General features: G+C 46.1%; 1 protein-coding gene across 3 annotated transcripts in view; it reads left to right on the top strand.

Moving 5' to 3' along the window:
• Positions 1-3,130: 3,130 nt before the first annotated feature.
• Positions 3,131-19,594, top strand: part of SUFU (SUFU negative regulator of hedgehog signaling) — a 106,668-nt gene continuing 90,204 nt past the window's right edge. For 2 of the 3 annotated variants that reach the window (XM_075935577.2, XM_075935576.2), the window contains exons 1-2: positions 3,140-3,319; positions 8,696-8,830. In XM_075935577.2, coding sequence (XP_075791692.1) covers positions 3,168-3,319; positions 8,696-8,830 — 287 coding nt within the window. In that variant the 5' untranslated portion in view covers positions 3,140-3,167. Of the gene's footprint in view, positions 3,320-8,695; positions 8,831-19,594 lie in introns of all 3 variants that reach the window. The other variant, XM_089780230.1, reaches the window with a different exon arrangement.

Raw genomic sequence — 19,594 nt, 5'->3', positions numbered from 1 at the left:
CCCACCCAGGAAAGCTCATAATACCATCCACATGTTTTGTTAGTCTTTAAAGTGCTACCAGACTATCTGTTGTTTTTTAAGTTTATCCTGTAACAGCTAACTTGGATACCCCTGAAGCTCTTTAACTTGGAATGCTGCTAAACTCTACCTCAGTGATACCTTGTAGTAATAATTTCCATGGATTAATAAATAGTTCATGAGGGAGGAGGGGAAATCTTTCAATTTTCAATTTGTTGTCTTTCAAATTAAGTGTGTCTCTGTATGTCTCTGTTAGGAGAGAGAGGAAATGACAGTGGTTAATCTCCCTTTTGTATATAATTATTATTATTTGATTTATTATTCATCCATCATATCCCTGGTAAGTAGCCCAAGTTTTTTCATCTCTCTCTATATTTAATCAAAAAACAGGACTGTAGCACTTTAAAGACTAACAAGATGGTTTATTAAGTGATGAGCTTTCGTGGGCCAGACCCACTTCCTCAGATCAAATAGTGGAAGAAAATTGATCTGAGGAAGTGGGTCTGGCCCACGAAAGCTCATCGCTTATTAAACCATCTTGTTAGTCTTTAAAGTGCTACACAGTCCTGTTTTTTGTTTCAGCTGCACCAGACTAACACGGCTACATTTCTACTACTATATTTAATCAGTTTTCCATCACTCTTTGAGCCCCATCAATTTCTTCTATGGTCTTTGAGGTGACTGACTGAATAATCCATGTGATGGTGTATTTTCTTTTTGTAATGCCATTCTAATATTTTCAATCCAGTAGAACTTCAGGATTAAAACCTCAGAGATATGTACTGACCAGCCAACCACACCACCTCCTTTGGAACTAGAAGTATGCACTCAGACCACGCCAGAGACCAAAATAAAAAGAAGCCAATACAGTTCAGTGTGTTAAATGTAAACTACTAAAGGGAACTATTTCTGGGCTTGTTTCCTTTAAATTAAGATGGCCATAAGTAGCATTTTTCTTCTATATAGTAGAGTTTCAGAGCTGTATTAAGTCAAAGTTCAGTTGTAAACTTTTGAAAGTATAATCATAATATTTTATTCAGAGTTACAAACATTTCAGAGTTTAGCTTTTAGGTGCTACTGTACTAATATTGATTCATTCTTTATCCATCCTATTAACATTCTGATTGTTTGCTGCTGGCACTGAGCAGAAAGTTATAGTAATCTGTGCAAAATGAGAGTCCTTTTTGTGAGTGCTGCTTTCAGTTAATTGTAATCAGTGTGCATGAAGAGTGTTTAAGCACTGGGTCATTGGATCCACTCTGTCTCATTCACACAGTGAGCACTTCTGTGCTGACCTTTCCATTTATCCCAGTAAAGCTAATCTCCACTCAGTTATTTATCTTAATAAATGTAATTTGTAGTGTTGCTGTAGACTAAGTTCCCTGTAAGTTGTGCAGCAGTGCAGCAGGCTATTTAGGACCTCACAGATGGGAAGAAGCATCCCTGCGGTGTTGAAGCTACTGTAGCCAAGGAGAGGGAGGGGCCCCTTGCAGCTGAGGAGAGGTGCCTTTTACCTCGCCCTGAGCTGCTGCAGTGAGAGAGGGCTGAGGGGAATTCTGTTTTCCCTGCTATAATGCTGAGGCAGCCTGCATCCTGTATCCCTTATTCCTGGCTCCATCCTAGACCTTTCACCCCCAGCTAGAACGCTCACCCCCTCTGCCACAGTCCTGACCCCCTTAGCGCCCCCCCCCCCCCGTCCACATGTCACCTCCATAGTGGTGCACGTAACAACATTCATTCTACACAGGCATGTAAAACATTAGAGGGAACACAGGCTGCAGCTGTGTTGGTCCCAGGAGATGTGAAAGTTGGGGGGGGGCGGAATGGGGGTGAGGTAATATCTTTGTATTGAAGTTGAATGAACTTCTGTTAGTGAAGAGACAAGCCTTTGAAGCTACATAGACAGAGGAACTGACAGTCATGTTGGGCCCTTGGGAAAGGTGAGGGGGGCCGGCTGCTTACTCCTGAAAGGGGTGCGGCCTTAGGTGGAAAGGGTGGGGCTGAGGGCAGCCAGCTCTCAGCACCTCCCCCAGAGGGCACTACGTTGGACCCTTTCCCCGGCCCTAAGAGCTGCCCGGAACATGCCATGCAGGGCTCTGGCGGCAATTGAAAAGGCCTGGGGCTCCAAGCGCCACTTCTGCAGTAGCAGAGGTGGCTGAGAGCCCCGGGCACTGGGGTAATTGCCCCCTTTGCCCCACCCTGTCAGTGAGCCTGTACAGAGAGCTCCTCTGCAGGTCTGAGTGTCTTGGCTGACTAGATTGTGACATTTTCAGTGGTTACACATTTACATGGGGGGGCAGGCAGCTCCGTGGGAGTCAGTGCACGGAAACGGCTTAAAAGCCAGCTCCCTGTGCGGATCAGCTCCCTCCTACCCCTGCCGCCTCTGAGACAGAGGCAGCAGGGGGGAGGAGGCGCTGGCTGCTATTCCCCTCCCACCCCCCTCCAGATCTGGAACACTATGAATCAGCTGATTTGTGGCATTCCAGCTCTGGGAGGGGGCAGGAGGAGCTGGGATGTAGCATGGATCAGGGGAGTTGCGTGCTCCGAAAGCGCAGGAGGGACGGGGAGGAGTTGGAAGTGTGGGGCTCCGGTGGGCTGGCGCGGGGGGGGGGGGGAGGAGAGCAGACGGGGTCTGTGGGCTGCAGGTGAGGTCCCAGCGGGCTGCACGTTGCCCACCACTGGCCCAGGACTGCACGAAGCATCCAAGGGCCCTATTAACAGCACAGGGCCTTCTCCCTGCCCCATAGCTTCCCCCTTCCTCTGCTCACCCCTACAGGCCCCACAGCTCCCGCCCCTGCCCTATGCCCCCCTATAGGGCCCGTTCTCCTCTGCATGGGACTTCTCTCCTCCACGGGGCTCCCCCAGCGCCCCCTCCCCCTCCTCCGCGGGCTGCTGCAGCCGCAGGCCGCCGCCGCCAGGGGGCGCGCGCGCGCCTCTCCGCCGGGCCGGGTGCCTCCTGCGCCGCGATTGGCGGAGCCGCCCGCCCGTCACGGCGCGGGCAGCCGGGCCCGCCTCCTGGGCAGCCGCCGGCGGACGGAGCCGCCTGGGCCGGGTGCGCGCGGAGCCGGAGCAGCCGCCTGGGCCCGCGGGCCGCTTCCGCCCCTCCCCCCGCAGCCGCACAGCGCCCCCCCCCCCCGGAGCGCGGGCCCATGGAGGGCGCGAGGCCTGGCGGGGCCCCCCCCGGGCCCGGCTCCTTCCCCGCGCTCTTCCCCCCGGGGCTGCACGGCATCTACGGCGCGTGCCGCCGCCTCTACCCCGAGCAGCCCAACCCGCTGCAGGTCACCGCCATCCTCAAGTACTGGTGAGCGGGGGGGCTCCCGGGGGGGGGGGTGAGGGGGGGCTCCCTGGGGGGGGGGGGCGGGCGGGGGAGTGAGGGGGGGTGGGCTGAGGGGGGGGGGGGGTGGGGGGGCTCCCTGGGGGGGGCTGATGGGGGGGGGGGGTGGGCTGAGGGGGGGCTCCCTGGGGAGAGTGATGGGGGGTGGGCTGAGGGGGGGGCTCCCTGGGGGGAGTGATGGGGGGTGGGCTCCCTGGGGGGAGTGATGGGGGGTGGGCTGAGGGGGGGCTCCCTGGGGGGAGTGATGGGGGGTGGGCTGAGGGGGGGCTCCCTGGGCGGGGAGTGATGGGGGGGCTCCCTGGGGGGACGGGCTAAGGGGCGTCTCTCTGAGGGGGGCTCCCTGTGGTGGGTGAGCTATGGGGGGGCTCCTTGGGGAGACGGGCTAAGGGGCGTCTCTCTGAGGGGGGCTCCCTGTGAGGCAGGCGATCTAAGGGAGGCTCCCTGTGGGGGGGCTCCCTGGTGAGGTAGGCTAAGGAGGGGCTCCCTGTGTGGGGCAGGCTAAGGGCTCTTGTGTGGGGCTCCCTGTGGCGTTCGCCTGGACCGGGAGGGGCTCCCTGAGTGGGGAGGGTTGACTCCATCTGTGGGTAAGGATGGGGGGGTCCTGTGGGGGCAGGTACATTGTTCTGAGCGGAATCAATTTGGCAGATCTACTCTTGCTCTTTATTTGTATCTGCCCTCCTTGGGAGCCACTAGAGCCCAGTCCGGTCTGTTTTCTGTGGACAGCTGGAGGTCCTCAGGGTGAAACTCAGCATTGGGGTATCCTGGCCAGTGCAGGATTAGGGGTTGTTTTTGTTTTTTGTTTTTTTTTTACCCCAGAAAAGCTTTTCTGGTGCTTTGGAAAACTTTAGTTAAGGCTCTGCATGCTTTGGTGTTTTCCCTTTAATTTCATCAGGTCTGCTTCTGGTTAGGCAGAAGTAGAAAAGTAGTTGTTCCTGGGCTGGTCACTGATGAATCCAGGCATCCTTGCAAAGATGCACTGCTCTTGTGAGAATCCAGACCAGTGCTTTTTGGATGAGGAAGGCGGATTCTTCTGGTTTGTTGGCTGCTAATACAAATCTGGGATCTAGACCTAATTGCTAAATATCTAGGGAAGCTTGAAAAGTAAATGGTTGAATTTTGTCTGAGTGCAGGCTAACACTGCACAGATTTGGTACCAAAGTGGGTTGATCAAATCGCTACAGCAATAGAGATTTAGATGTCTGCCTTTAGGCATTCAAGTGCTTTCTCTTCTGTCAACAGTTTATGTCCATGTCAACTGGAACGAGACAAGATTTGTGTGCTATGAAGGTAGAATTGGGTCTATAATGATTATGATAAAGTCCTCTTTGGATTTTAGGAATAAATAGCTCTGAGTATCTCCTACGGTGCTAATCGGTTGAGAGATGTACACTCATGTCCTAGATCCTGAAAAAGGCGCTAGTGGTAGGGATAATACTGTTTTTCTTTGGTCAGATCTTAGGCCTTAGCTCTAATGTTTATCACCATTGTTACCTCCTGTGCATTTTAATTGGTGGTCATACCAGTGGCAGCATGTCTAGCACAGTCAGTATATACTGCAGCTGCTACCCAGAGGAAATTTTAGCAACAGGTCTAGTGTTGACATAGTGTTATAAAGTCTATCAGAGTCTTTAAACATTTGTAAAATATTTGCTGAATTCATTGTTGTTCACACTTTCCTGTGTGGTTGTCTTCTGTCCTCATTCCTCCGGGCTGCAAGCAATTAGAATGTTTTAGATCAGTGATTGTCAGAATGAGTCTCGTGAGCTGCAAGTGGCTCTCTAATGTGCACGTGCTATTAAAGCACTGTGTGATTTAATTATTAACCAGCCTAAGTTATTAACCAATCAGAATGCTTTTGCGATGTTGTTAACCAATTGTAGTTGATAAAATTTGGTCATTTTGTTGTGTGACTTGTACTATAATAAATGTTATTTATTTATGAGAGACAGTTCACAGTACTGTGGCACTTTTGGGTAATGTTGATAGATAATTTGGCTCCTGAACCACTGAGTTCCAGAGTATCACTAGTTTAGATTCAAAGAGGAAATAGCTGAACAGAGCTCAGTCCCTCAGGGATAATAATACAACTCTAATCCATTTTTAATTATACGTAACCAGTCTCTTAAAAAAAAAAAAGTTGTGATTTACAGGATATTGCAGTGTTAAAAGGGTTCTCTGGCTTGCAAAACAAGGCAAGTATCTATGTAAACATGCAGCAAAACCAAGTAAACTGCATACCTTTTGAGGGGGAAAAAAACTGAAGAATGAAAAATATTTCATGTATCACATGTATTCTTTTAACATGTTTCATTTGTATATTTTTGGAAATTAATTCAGAAAGCTTTTGGAGCTTTTGGAAGCACTCCTGTGTCTATGTGTGTGGAAACTTCTTTGTAATCTTCAGATTATTATATTTAACCACCTTTCTTAATAAGAGCTCCTGAAGTAAAATTCCTTCATGACAAAAAATTGCAAGCAATAGACCAGCATTGTTATATTCCTTACTTTGATAGAAAAGTTTTTAAAATTTGTAGAATTGAGCTGTTTCATCCTCGTTCTTTCACCGCTTTGTTTCCTGTCACATTTTATCGTGTCAAGGCATTTTTGTAATAGTGCTGTTACATTCATTAAAAATGGAATTATCACGTTACCTCTTTTCACTAATCATCCATTAGGAGGGTAAAGCTGAACACTTGCTCAGGTCTTCCTCCATGACAGAAGCACAGGAAGTTTAACATTGGTCAGCTCAGTGGGGAATTCTTCGTGCAAGTATAGTTTTCCCTGTGACTAGCCTTATTGCTAACATCCCCTATCCAGTTGACCATGGTATAAAACATGTATATCCCATGCTAAAAATTTAACTTTAAGAAGTTCTACTTGTTCTAAAAACATTCCAAACACTTCCATTTATCACAATTTTGTGTCTGAACCTTTATACAGAGAAATGAAGATTACAGTGCAGTTGCAAAGTGCGCTTTGTGCGAACTCCTGCCGAGAACAGTATTTGAAGAGGTATTTGGAAGGCTGAAAGTAATGAGGGTGCAGAGATTTCTGCGAGATATGGGCAGTTCTGGTGGATTATTTGGATAGCATGAAGAGTGGAATTAAGTGTCATACAGACAGGCCTCTGTCCTGATGATGTTAAAGTCTAGGGTCCTGAGATACCACTGAGGAGCAACAAATTATAGCAACGGGGCCTGACCAAACAGCATATATAAAAGGGTGGGGGGGTGCAGCCATTTTAGTTCCATGGCTTTTTTGTTTGCGTCTTTTTACATTTGTTTTGCATAATAGAGTATTTTTGTTTTGACCAGAAAGCAGGTCATACGGGAAGCAGTTAAACAGCCACTTGCTATGTTCCATAAACATGGCTGACATCTTGTCTCTTCTTGTTTTCATCTGTCCTTTCTGTTGTCTGTATAGACAGTACGAATAGCAGGGGAAATAGCTTGGCACATTTTCTCATACTGACGTGGAGTTACCTTTCTTTCTGCACAGCCAGATGTGACTGCAGATTGCTAATGAGTCCACTAACCTTGTCAGAGTGTCAACAGTAAAAAAAAAAAAAAAAAAAGTCTGCACATTCCATTTTATGTAAAATGGATTATTGTATTAAGTAGTCTGCTAGTTTATATGTCCTGACTGTAAGTAGTGTTCCACTTTGCCAGGGGTTCTCTGCCAGGGGTATGAGGCCATGGAAAGGTGGAGGACTATGAGCAGGTTTCAGGAGGTACACCAAGCAAGGCCAACATTAGACTCGCTGGGGCCCAGGGGTGAAAATCAAAGCTTCACCATGTGGGCCTGAATTCCAGGGCCCTGAGCCATTCGGGGCTGAAGCCAAAGCCTGAGCATTGTAGTTTGCTGAGGCCCTGGGCAGTTCCTGTGCTTGCTAGTCCTTAACACGCCTCCTGGCTCTTATATGCAGAAAACCTGAAAACCTGTTGTGGTACAGGTGGGCCATGGAGTTTTTATAGCATGTTGGGGGTCTCAGAAAGAAAAAGGTTGAGAACTCACAATGCAGCCAGTTCTCATGGGTAACTTCATGCTGTGGGATATGTTTTTAAGTCATTTTAAATGGATAGTCTGAGGCAATGGTTCCCAACCTTCTCGAGCATACGACCCCCTTTTCAGTCTTAAAATTTTACAGACTCTCACCCCCCCAGGAGAGTGGCGGGAAGCGGTGGCCAGCATGTCCTTTGGCCCATGCTGCTTCCTCAGCTCCTGCCCCCTCCGTCCCCTGCCTATCCACGGAGGATAGGATGAAGGGGCTCTCTCATGGCCAAAGGCAGCTCCTGCCCCAGCACTCCGCCCTTTGCCAGGCATGAAGCCTTGGGGGAGAACAAAATAAAAGGAAAAGAAAACTCAAGATTGGGCCCACTGCTGAACTAGAAGGGGGAGAGGGCTGGCGTGTCAACGGCAGTGCAGCTGGCAGCGGGAGAACAGATGGTACCCGCAGGGGTATCAAGATCCCATCCTGAGGGTGGGAGGCAGCGTGCGGGTGGCCAGTCGTGAATGGCGAGCCCCGGGCGAGAATTGCCTGGTGGAAAGTCCCAGTCCCGCAATGGGCCCGATCCTTACTTTTCTTTACCTTTCCTTTCCTAAACTTTCCACGGACCCCGTACAGTACCTGGGGGTCCGTGGACCACAGGTTGGGAACCACTGGTCTAAGACATTAGTAATATAGCTTTGCAAAGAGAATGACTTTTGTCGCCAGTATTCACATGGTGTTTGCTTTCAAAAATATACAGTATTCTCTTAAGTCAGTCTCTTCTAATTCTACTTGAAGAAATAGAATAAATTAGAAAAAGTGGGAGTACACGTTTCTAAACTGAGATAAAGGTTTGCAGGCTGAGTATTGCTGTCACCATTTTTTGAGTATAGTTTTTCAGTCACTTTTGCATGTTTTGTGGAAACTTTGGTAGTGTTTAATGCTTTAATTTTGAAAACATTCAACTTACGAGACAAATGCACCCTGTTTTCCTATGCTTAAAACTCTGGATTTAATGTGGCCATATTTTTCAAGATGGAATTTGAGTATGCTAATTTCATTTTTGTCACTTGCAGTGATTTGAAGCAGGCCTTTGTCTAAAGCATCTGTGCAGACTTCATATTCATTTAGCATAAGACATACACTCTTTCAAGACTCCCATTAAAATAAAAATCACATTTGAATGTTCCATAACAAGGTGGTTGTGCTAATACATGGAAAAGTTCACATTTTTCTGCATAGATCTTTTTAAGCGACTAATGATATTGAGATTAGTCCCTTTATCACGGCATGTAAAACAATTAAAAATGTCTGTCTCCAATATTATACTGGAACTTCCTTTTGCTTTTTTACAGGTTGGGGGGACCAGATCCACTGGACTACGTCAGCATGTACAGGAATTTGGGAAACCCAGCCCTGAATGTGCCTGAGCATTGGCATTATGTCAGCTTTGGGTTAAGTGACTTGTACGGAGACAACCGAGTTCACGAGTGAGTGCTTATGGATTTTATTTCTGTATGTCGTGCTTTGTATATGTTGTGGATGAGGAGGAGCACGAGACAGCAAAACAGCATCTTGTTTGGGGGTGAAACGTATGTATTTTTTGCATTGTAGACTAGGATCGAGCGAAGGGAATTGTCAGCTCTTGGGTGCAGGAATCAACCATGCAGTTCTCCTTGCCAGATCAGGGCTTACTTGAGAATATAATTTAATTTATGTTTAATGATTTTAACTTGTGATACTTGATATTTAAATTGTTGCACTTTGCTCCTCTTAAATCCTCACCAATCTCCTGTTAAGAACCTCCCTCTTAAAATGCTGTTGGAGCACCTTTCCTTGAGCTAGCAAGGTGTTAAATAGGAAGGCAATGTTAGTATCAGTATGTGAACATAGGAGGCATTTCTAGGCACTGCCTTATCCCAATCGAGGTGCTGAGGTACAGTGATAAAGTTATAAGAAGATAATCATTTGGTCTCAGTTCTCACTGCCCTAGTGTTGGCCTGCTCACACGTGGAGGTGTTTCTTCTCTCCCTGCTACTTCCTTCCTTCCCTCTCCTCTTCTTTAGCTTCCTATGTGATAGTCAGGCTTCTTTCAGGTATGTTGCCTCAGGCTAGAGAAGGCCAGACTAGATCTCCTTCTGATCTTTTCCTACAGGCCTGGACCATTAACTATAGGTAGAGCAAGCAAAGGTTGCTGATACATATATGTAGTGTGGTTGCTACGTCGTCTTAGAGTAGCATGTGTGTGTTCTGACTAGCCAGGGGCAGAGAGACCTTCCTGTGGTGGTGATAGTTATCTGGCTTTTGTGGTGGAGATGGCTGTTGTGGTGGATCTTTGGGTTGTACTGTTTCACAGGTGAAGGGCAAATACCCTTGATTGATGGTTTGGTTGGGGGTCTGAACTAGCTCATCTAACCTTTCCTCCTCTTTCTTGCCCCAGTGAAGCATCAGCCAGCTATTTTTCACTCAGGTGTTTTGTCTCGCAAGAGTAGGCGCATGGTCAGTTCCTTTAACTTCCCCCACACCCACAAGGCAGCAGATCTAGCAAATCGGTATCCACAGCCAGATGCTTTAAGAGGTCTTGCTAATGAATGCAAAGTTGGTTGCTAGCTAAGCTAGTATCTTTGACACTCTGAATTCAGACAAAGCCTCTGCATCACTGAAACCTGGCAGGAAACGCTGGCCAGCCTGGTACTAACCCAGTTCATCCTACTCTACTAGTCACTCAGTAACAGTGTAGGCCAAGAAGAAAGCAAGAGCAAATCTGGTGATAGGGAGGGTGCTCAATGCAGAAGAGATGTCCTCTGGACACACAGACATCAACATGTGAAGCAGAGAGATATCTTGTTGCTGCTTGCTGTATTTTCAGAGCCAGGTCTGATCTTCAGGGCATAGCGAGAGGGTCATCTGTTTGTTCAAGCATCTGCCTGAATAGAGGCAGTCTGTAGGGTAGGGGGTTGGGGTCCTTCCTGAAGCTATCTAATGTATTGGATAAATGCATTTATTCATCAAAAAGAAAAGTATGTAAAGATGCTGCTCTCTTTAGCCTTAAACCTGACTTCAGCACATACCCTGTCTTCACCTAAATGAAGTCGATGTACCTGGAACATCAAATGTCATTCTTAGGCCACAGTCACTGGCTTTTCTAAACTTTCCAGAAACAACTTAGTAGGTCGTATTCGGAGCTGAAGTAGCATTTTCCAAAAGTGAAACCTTATACTTTTCATCTGGTCAAATGACTTAGCCTAGAAATCCCAAATTTGTTCGTCTCGGTGGAGAGATGTCTCTTGCCAATTGTGCTGCAGGGGGATTATTGAGATGTTTATCTGTTGTGGCTCGGATGAAGGGTGATGGTTACAGAACCGTATTTGATGAGGGCTGTGGTGTATAGCGGGAGAGGAGTCTTTCTTGCATGATCTGTGAAGGCTTCAGAGCAATTTCCTCCTTACCCCTAGTCCCAAAATTGATTGAGAGTTAGGAGTTTGGGGGTTTTGGTGAAAAATCCTTAGTATTATGTGCTCGTTGAGGTTCAATCTTCTCATTCCTAACTTCAGATTTTCAAGGTTAAGGTTCACTAGCCTGAAGTAACTGCTCATGTCTACACATGGCAGTGAAACGAGATTCCGGAATAAAGCCCCTAAATTGAATTAAGTGGTAAACCTCTTTCCACGAGGAGTACCACCTAATTCAATTTAGGGCTTTCTTCCATGTGTAGACGTGTCTGGGCTGTCCGCTGCCCGCGTCCTCCGCGGCTTGGCTCTGCTTTGTCCCCCCCCCCCCCCCCCCCCCCGTCCCACTGGTCTGCAGACCAGGGGGACGGGGAGCAAAGCAGAGCAAAGCCACGGAGCCCGAGGGCAGCAGGACAGCCACGGCGCGTCTGGGCTGTCCCGCTGCCCCCGTGCTCCGTGGCTTTGCTCCGGACACCTGTGGTACAGCAGCTGGACCGCTGCCAGTTGGTCCCGTAGCGCCGCTCTGGGCGCTACTGGACCAACCGGGCAGCACCCCAGCTGTTCTGCCCCAGGCGTCCTGATTCAGCCACTGCTGGTCAGATTCAGCAGCGGCTGAATCAGGAGCGCCTGGGGCAGAGCAGCTTGGGTGCTGCTGGGTTGGTCCAGTAGCGCCGAGGAGCGGCGGCGCTACTGGACCAGCCCAGCAGCACCCCAGCTTCTCTGCCCCAGGCGTCCCCAAGTCAGCCGCTGCTGAAACTGACCAGTGGCTGACTACAGGAAGCCCCTGCCCCGGGCTTCCTGGAATCAGCCGCTGATCAGTTTCAGCAGCAGCTGACTTGGGGATGCCTGGGGTTCTTAAGTTGAATCTGTATGTAAGTCAGAACTGGCGTCCAGATTCAGCCGCTGTTGAAACTGATCAGTTTCAGCAGCGGCTGAATCTGGACGCCAGTTCCGACTTACATACAGATTCAAAAGCGACGAGGAGTCCTGTGGCACCTTATAGACTAACTGAATGCCACAGGACTCCTTGTCGCTTTTGCAGATTCAGACTAACACGGCTACCCCTCTGATACAGATTCAAGTTAAGAACAAACCTACAGTCCCTATCTTGTACGTAACCCGGGGACTGCCTATACACTATAGATCAAATCCAAAGCCCACTGAAATCAAATGGGATTTTCCATAGGTTGCAGAGAGTACAGGAGGTGACCTGACCATAGCAGTCTGTAAAGTTTTTAAAAGAAATGTGGATTTTCATAACTCCTCCCTGCTTAATATGATACAAAATACACTAACTTCTTCCTAAACTAAACTTGCCCTGATCCAAAAGCTGTGCAAGTCTTTAAATCTCTCTGCTTGTGACCGTGTGGCACACAATCTATCTCTCAAACAGACTTTTAAAATAATACTTCCATGTTATTCTGTGCAATTTAGACCAATTATAATGTAATATAGCTGAAAGGTTTTTTAGGAGTGAACCCAGCCTGAATTGGGGGCCTCCTGTACGTGTATTAATAATGAAATAGCAAACAGATGTTACAAATAAAGTGAACATATTGACTTAAATTTATATTTTTTAATAAGAACCTGAAAAATCTGAAGTGCAGCTCTCCCTGTGCCTCCTTGCTGACAGATTTATTTTCAGTTAAAATAGCACTATTTCCTGCATTGCTTAAATATCAGTTATGCTCTGCTTAGAAAACAGGCCTGTGTTTAGGAGCCACAGAATAGCATGGAAGAAATTTAAGCATTTCAAGTGGGAGAACTTTTTTCATTTAAAAAAGCACTGTGTTTCATGGTATAATGGCAACCATGACACCAGCTGTGGTGACTTGATTGCTTCACCATACTAAATCATTACATCATGACAGTGTTATGGAACCAGAACTCTTTGATTGGGACTTCACACACAGCTATATTTATGGAAATGTGTATGTCTAAATAGCTATGCAGCACAACCTGAGCAGCAGCAGAAATCCCCTTTCTAGCTTTTTGAAAAGTTTTCTGCCCTTTCTTTAACTTCTCTGCCTTTAAAATTCAGACTTGTTTTAGCTTGTTTCATGAGAAGACCCCACTACTGTAGATATCAGCAAATCCCTGAAGTTTGGAGAATACAATCCTTTTGGGTGTGTTACTTTGTGAGGTCTGCATGTGGCTTAGTGACTGGTGTATTTATAAATGTATAAGATTAAACTTGTCAAAGGTATAACAATAGCCTTGGAAGGATTAGATTATATCAGTCACACACACACACACACACACACACACACACACACACACACACCCACCCACCCACCCACCCACCCACCAATGAAAGATCATTTCCTCATCAAAAATAATTGAAATTTACGAAAGCAAAGAAAGAAAAAGGAGGACTTGTGAGATTTTTTTATTAAGTATATTTATTTTGTATATTAATGTAATGGTAATACTTGTGTTAAGGTATTTGAATCTCAGTATCTACTGTAATTACATTGTCTGTCACCAATGTTTCCTCCAGTCTTTTCCATCCTTGTGTGGATTTTTTCCATCCATGTGTAGAATAAATTTATGTGCACATAGAGGCATGTATGAATGTGCACCACCAGTTGAAACACAAAACCTAGATGTGGGCGCTCTGCTAATCAGCTGTTTGGCAGTTGCATCTCTCCTGAACGGTCACACAAACGCACAGTTTACAGGAAACACTGTCACTCATTGTTTGTTCCCTCCATAATTTCCTGTAACTGTGAAAAATTAAATCCTAAAAATAAAAAGTGCTTTAAAACAAACATTGATATAATCTGTAAATTATTATTTTAAATCAAATACTGGCAGGTCTGCTTCAAGGTCATAAAAATCTACATTCTACTTAAAGAGCAATAACCTCTATTCCAGGAATTTGTCTACCTTTTTGCACTACATTGCTGTTTTTCCACGTGGATTTTTTTTTTAGTTGTATTACAGTAGCGTCTAACGACCTAGCTGAATTTAGGGTCCTGTTGGTGGCAGGTTCTGTAAATGAACTCTGTGGGACATGGCTTCTCTCTTACTGTGAATAATCTAAATAAACCAAGTGGACAAAGGGTGAAAGAAAGAAAAGATTATCACAATTTTACAAATGGGGAAGTGAATTGCCCAAGGTGACACAGTGAGTCTGTTGCTGAGCTACATCTCCCATTTCCCAGGCCTGCAGTTCAGCACAAGATTCCATCCGGGCCTCGTTAAAAAGCACTTGAAAGGAGGGTTTGTTGCTGTTCCCTCCAAGAGACCTACAAGTTGAAAAACCCTAAAGGGCTTGAATAACTTCTCTGCTGTGAAATCTGCAAAGAAACAGTATCGAGCCACAGCAAAAAACACAGTTCTATCAGGACTGAATAGTGGTGCTGGTTAGGTGGTTTTCTTTTAAAATTAAATTCCTAACCTGCTGTCGTGTTCAGGTGTTTTAATACAAGTTCCTAAAACTGAGTTTTGTGTCTGATGTAGAGGCAGATGAGGGACTGTTTTGGCAGCTTGGCAGAAGCCTAATTGCTGCTTTAAATTTGAATGAAACAGAAGTGAAGGCAGTTGCAATCATCCTTAATACAGATGCACAGCAACACCTGCTGAGACAACAGGTCCCAGTTTGCAATGCTCCTTTTGATTGGAGCCACTCTCCACTTTTATCAAGGAGCACTGCATGCTGGGACAACATGTTGTCTCTGTGCACAGCACCTCTCTGTTAAAGGTAGGAAGGAGTATGTGCAAAGCTAAGCACTCCATGTCCCGAGCTCGTGGCTTATGCAGACAGTGAATTGATAGGGGATTGGCTGCCTCTATTGAGATGCAAACCATGGAATGAGTAACATATATGGGATTGAGGAGAATAATTTTTCTTTAAAGGTCTTAGTGAATTTGATGGTGTTTTTGTTTAGGTATCTTAGCAGGTTGGAATTGAGCTATTGACAGTTGCAATCCGTGCACTTTCCTGTCATTGAAAACTGTCTTCCCCTGTGAGTTGCATGAATGTAGAGTGTGACAGTGCTGACAGGTGTCCCTTTAGTGGCCCTCTGTAACCCTTCATATGACACCTCTGCCCTCAGTTTGGCAGCTCAAAGTCTGAAATTTAAATTGGGGCATGGCTGGGTAAAATATGGCTCGTGGGCTGTATCTGGCCCATCTGACGTTTCTGACTGGCCTGCCATGACTCCTGGCAGTTGAGGAAAGGATTCCAGCTTAGGGATGTGAAGGTCTAGTCGACTATCTGATAAGCAAATGCTTATCGGATAGTTGACAGGATAGTCGACTAGTCACTCCCCTCTCTCCCCTTGCTGTCTCTATCAGAAAGAGGCATCAAGAGGGGGGAAGTGGAGGGGGTATTTCAAAGCAGCAGTGCTGCTTGAAGCCTGGAGCCAGACCCCAAGCTCCATGCGGCGCTGCCGCTTTCAAATGCCCTGGGGAGCCCAGAGTCAGGCTCCTCGTGAAATTTCAAAGCGGCAGCGCCATGTGTAGCCTGGGATCAGCTTGGGACTCCCCTGCCGGGCTCCACATGATGCTTTTGCCTCCATGTGGTAGCTCTAGGCCTGTTGCTACCTTTCAAAGGCCGAGGCGCCCTATCGCCTAATTGAATAATTGATGCAAAATGTATCGACTATTCCATTAGCCAATTAGTAGATAACATCCTTACTCCAGCTACTGCAATAGCAGTGACAGCAATAATGGCCAGAGCCCCAGGCACTTAAAATTGCTGCTGGAGTGCCAAGGGCTGGAGGCCAGGTGGTATTCAAGAGCTGGATGGGGAAGGGTAGCCCCCAATTCAGCCCCTTGCATGTAAGGCCCCACCCCTTGCGAGGTCCCATAGCTGCACACTCCCCCTTGCCCAGGATGGGACCTGACTTCACTTTTCTTGTTAATGCCCATCAGACTTTCCTCTTTTCACTTGGTTTTGGTAATGAATGTAAGCGTTAGCGTTGCTATTATGCATTTTACAAGTGTTCACAAAATGGTTGCAATATAAATTGCCTTCTAAGATAAGCTTTGGATAATTGTGAATTTCAATTCATTATTGTTGCGTGTAATTATTTTGAGTAAAGTACATAATGGGGTATTTTACAATAGGTTGAGAGGTAATTTCATTAATATAGTAGAAAAGTGTGGCCCGTGGCGACTTATCCAAATTTGTGAAGTGTCCCCCTTGCAAAAACTGTTGCCTACTCCTTCCCGGAAGGGTCGCTAAATGCTTTACTAACTACTTCCATAGCACCACTGAAATACAACAGGGAGGCGAAACTGTCTAGTGCAGTGCTAAACTACAGCGTCTCCCCACCAGCCTCCCTCTCTGCCCCCATGCTTCAAGGGCGAGGCAAATGGTGAAGGGGAGCCAGAATACTACTCCATTATGTTCTGGCTCTACTGTGCCATACAGAATCTGACAGCTAGCGCTCTGAAAGGTAGCAGCGATAGGGACCCCGAAGCCTCTCTAGTCCATGAAAAGTGGTGTTAGAGAAATGCTCATGTAGACTCTAGATTTTTTTTTTTTTTTTTTTTTTTTAGTTTAACATTTGGAAGATCTGCACACAAACTTTATGGAGTTCATTATATCTGCCTTGATTTTTCATGATTTCAAGTCATTTGGGTTTGGAATTAAGCCAGTGATTCCAGGAAAACTTGCATAAGTGATACATTTCTATCTTCCGCGGCTGCAAAGATGGACATATGTGTGAACTGAGGTTAACCAATGCAGGCATGCCTGCCTCGGTTTGCCTTAAACAATAGTGCAGCAGAGAAGCCGTCCTTCTGCCTCCAGCCCTTTTCATTAGTGTGTTAGCTGTCAAGTCAAATGATACTTAAGCACCAATTCTTTGGTAACCATTTCAGTGGATGGAATAGGAAAGGGGGTTTGAGTGAAGAGCCAGGTGTCACTAGGGAGTTCGGGAGTGTGGGGGAGAGAGAGAAACAGAAGAGAGGAAGGACTGGGGGGGGTGAGGCACAGAAATATGGATGATTATAAGTTTAGATCCACTTCCCGTGAGTGGTGCCAAAGGAAACAGTGTGAGACCCAGGGCTGTCACCAGCAATATCCTTGGTCTTATCAAATTAATGTTAAGTATCTTTAGAGTCCCTTGTATTAAGTTCATGGTTTATGTATTATTGGGGGTGGGATTGTATGTAACCAATCCAAGGACTATACTGAACTACTGCCTGTCAAGAATGGACTTGAGTGATGGTTTTCCTAAGGATCTCTGCAAGCAGGTGAAGGCAAATGGTTATGTAAGTCCCCAGGCTTTTGAAGCTAAGCCCTGAGGCATGGGCCATTGTCTGATCACTTGCTGTGTGAGGGCAAGATCAAATGCAAGTTGTATGAAGGAAAGACTGAATTACTCTTGGTGATTCTGGTTCTGAAAGAGTTTTGAACTTGAAGCCATAGGGAAATCCCACCTCCAGGTTTTGTTTTCTCTGTAATGCTTTCACCTTAAAAACAAACATGCTGATGAAGAGCTGGGGTAATTTGAAACTGCAGGGATGCTGTTTATAACCTCCGGGAAGAAAGCAAAGCATAGATGTTGGCTGGACATTTAGACAATCTGACTTGCTGGGGATAGAGCAGTGTGGGTGGGGAGCAGCTGTGCAGCCTGGATTCCCGCCCTCCCCCTAATGAAAAGATTAAATGTTTCCCTCCCTGGTTAATGGATTTGACATCTCTGATCTGTATGCTCACTGCTGGAATTTCTGGGCACCAATTAAAAGACTAGCAGCATTCATATCCATTGTGGAACCGAATTCTCTGCTCTTTCCCATTAATAGCAGGAATTTAAAAAAGTAAGCCCGTTGGTGGCCTCCATTATCGTAGCAAGGCCTTGGGAAAAGAAATGAGCCTTTAATTCTGCTTGAATTGTCAAGACTCCAGTTACCCTATGGTGATTGCAGCCAAGTGGAGGGAGATCACTCTGCAGTAGTCAGCCTTGACTCATGGTTGGGTCTATGAGTTAGCTGCAGTCTCTCGTGTATTTCTGACCAGCGTGTTGAGATGTGCGTGTCGAAGAGCAGCAGTAAGTCCAGTAAAATTCTGGAAGTTCAGAATAGCTCTGACAGATTTCTACCCAGTCTCAAATGCTTCCCACTTCCTACACCAGTGCTTTGTCCAGTCATGAACTGAACTTCAGCCAGCACATCCAGGAATATATTTCTTCTGTGCATCATCACCTGAGACAACATCTGCTAGAGAGGAGGGGGAAATGTCGATCTGGATTTTACGGTCAACTGAGGGGGAGGAGCTTGAACTAGCTGTCCTTTATCCAGATTAATGGGACTGAAAGCAAGGAGACAGTCTGTGGAGGAGGGCATTTTACTCTGGAACTCCCCTCTCTGCCTTTCTCTTCTGCTTGTCAGAGATGAAATACATTGAACCTCAAACAAATGCTCCTCTTTTCATTCAGACTTCTGCCTTAGGGATGGGACGAGGGAGGGCGGAATCCATATTCTTGATACATTGTCATTTTATTCTTAGCTAAGCAAATCTTACACATCTTTAAAAAAATAAACCAAGCATCAAACCTCCCATCACAAACTCCACTGATAACTTTTTCAGATACCTCCCTGAGGTAATGCGGTAGAGCTGTTTCAGACTTCCGATTCTGTGTTGGAGGTAGACCTCCCTTGAAGCTATGGTCACCATGTGGAAACTTCCCCTTCGTGCCTCCCCCATCAGCGTATTTGGTTTCAAAATGTCATTTGTTTGAGGTAGCTGGCACCATTAATAATGCAGACAGCTTGGGCCACCTACAGAGAAGTCTGCCTTGTGCTATTGAATGTGTGCATGCAGAGTCTGGAACGAAAGCACATTCTTATTGTGTTAGATTTGGAAATTAGCCTTTTTTGAAGTGTCGAGCAAAATTATAACATTTACAGCCCAGTCGTTGAATTTATAAGGTGGTCTGTTTTCAATAAAATGAATGTAACTAGGGTTATAGCTGTGCATTGCTGGAGGCAAAGCCAGCTTCCCAATCAGGAACACATCTGCATGTGCATCCTGGTAGGATAAGCATCTTCTCTCTGACGCAAAATATTTTCCTGACACACAGTGAAGGGGCGCTGAAGAAAGGCAGCACACTGCCTAATAGTTTTTTCCTCTCCTTAAAATTCGACTTCATTGTTTGTCATCAGCTCTTTTGCCTATGTGCGCTGCACTCATCCAGAAAGCTTTCCCTTGGCAAGTTTCTGAAGGCAGCCTTATCTCTGTCTGATGGGTTGCTGGTGAATGAAGTGGGGCAGCCTGAATGCTCTGCCTTTACAGTGTGTTCAATCTGTCAGCCCTGGGGAGAGACTGGGAGTCCGGCTCTTCAAGTGACAGCTTGGAGCTTTAGGACCCAGGCCCATGTTGACTAGAAAAAGTTGAGTGGAGTTGGAGCATGTTTGAGAGAAGAATACTTGGAAGACTGCTCAATTTCCTTCAGAGATGTGAAGGGAAAATTTGGGGTGGGTGGAGACGAAGGGAGAACTAAGCATACTGGTAAAAGGAGGAACACATTAGTGTATAATATCTGAAGATGTGAGCCAGTCATACCTATGACTTGTAAAGCTGGAAACTTTTGGATGTTGGAGGAATGAGAATACAACTCACTAACTCAGGTGGTTTATAAGAGTTTAACAGATAAAGTGGACCTAACAAGATATTCGGTTTCCATTGCTGGACAGTGGCCAATATTAAACTTGCTTGTTGTGAAGATGGGCTTGATTTGATGTATACAAATGCCAGACAGGAAGGAAAGTCACCTCCCTTATAGAGAGGGAAATAAATTTTCATTTAAGTGCAGAGAAAAATAAATGGTCTTAACCTCAAATCTCTTC

The sequence above is a fragment of the Pelodiscus sinensis genome, chromosome 8 (assembly GCF_052426305.1).
Source record: "Pelodiscus sinensis isolate ZL-2025 chromosome 8, ASM5242630v1, whole genome shotgun sequence".
NCBI classification, from domain to species: Eukaryota; Metazoa; Chordata; order Testudines; family Trionychidae; genus Pelodiscus; species Pelodiscus sinensis.
This window is presented reverse-complemented; position numbering and strand designations above follow the sequence as displayed.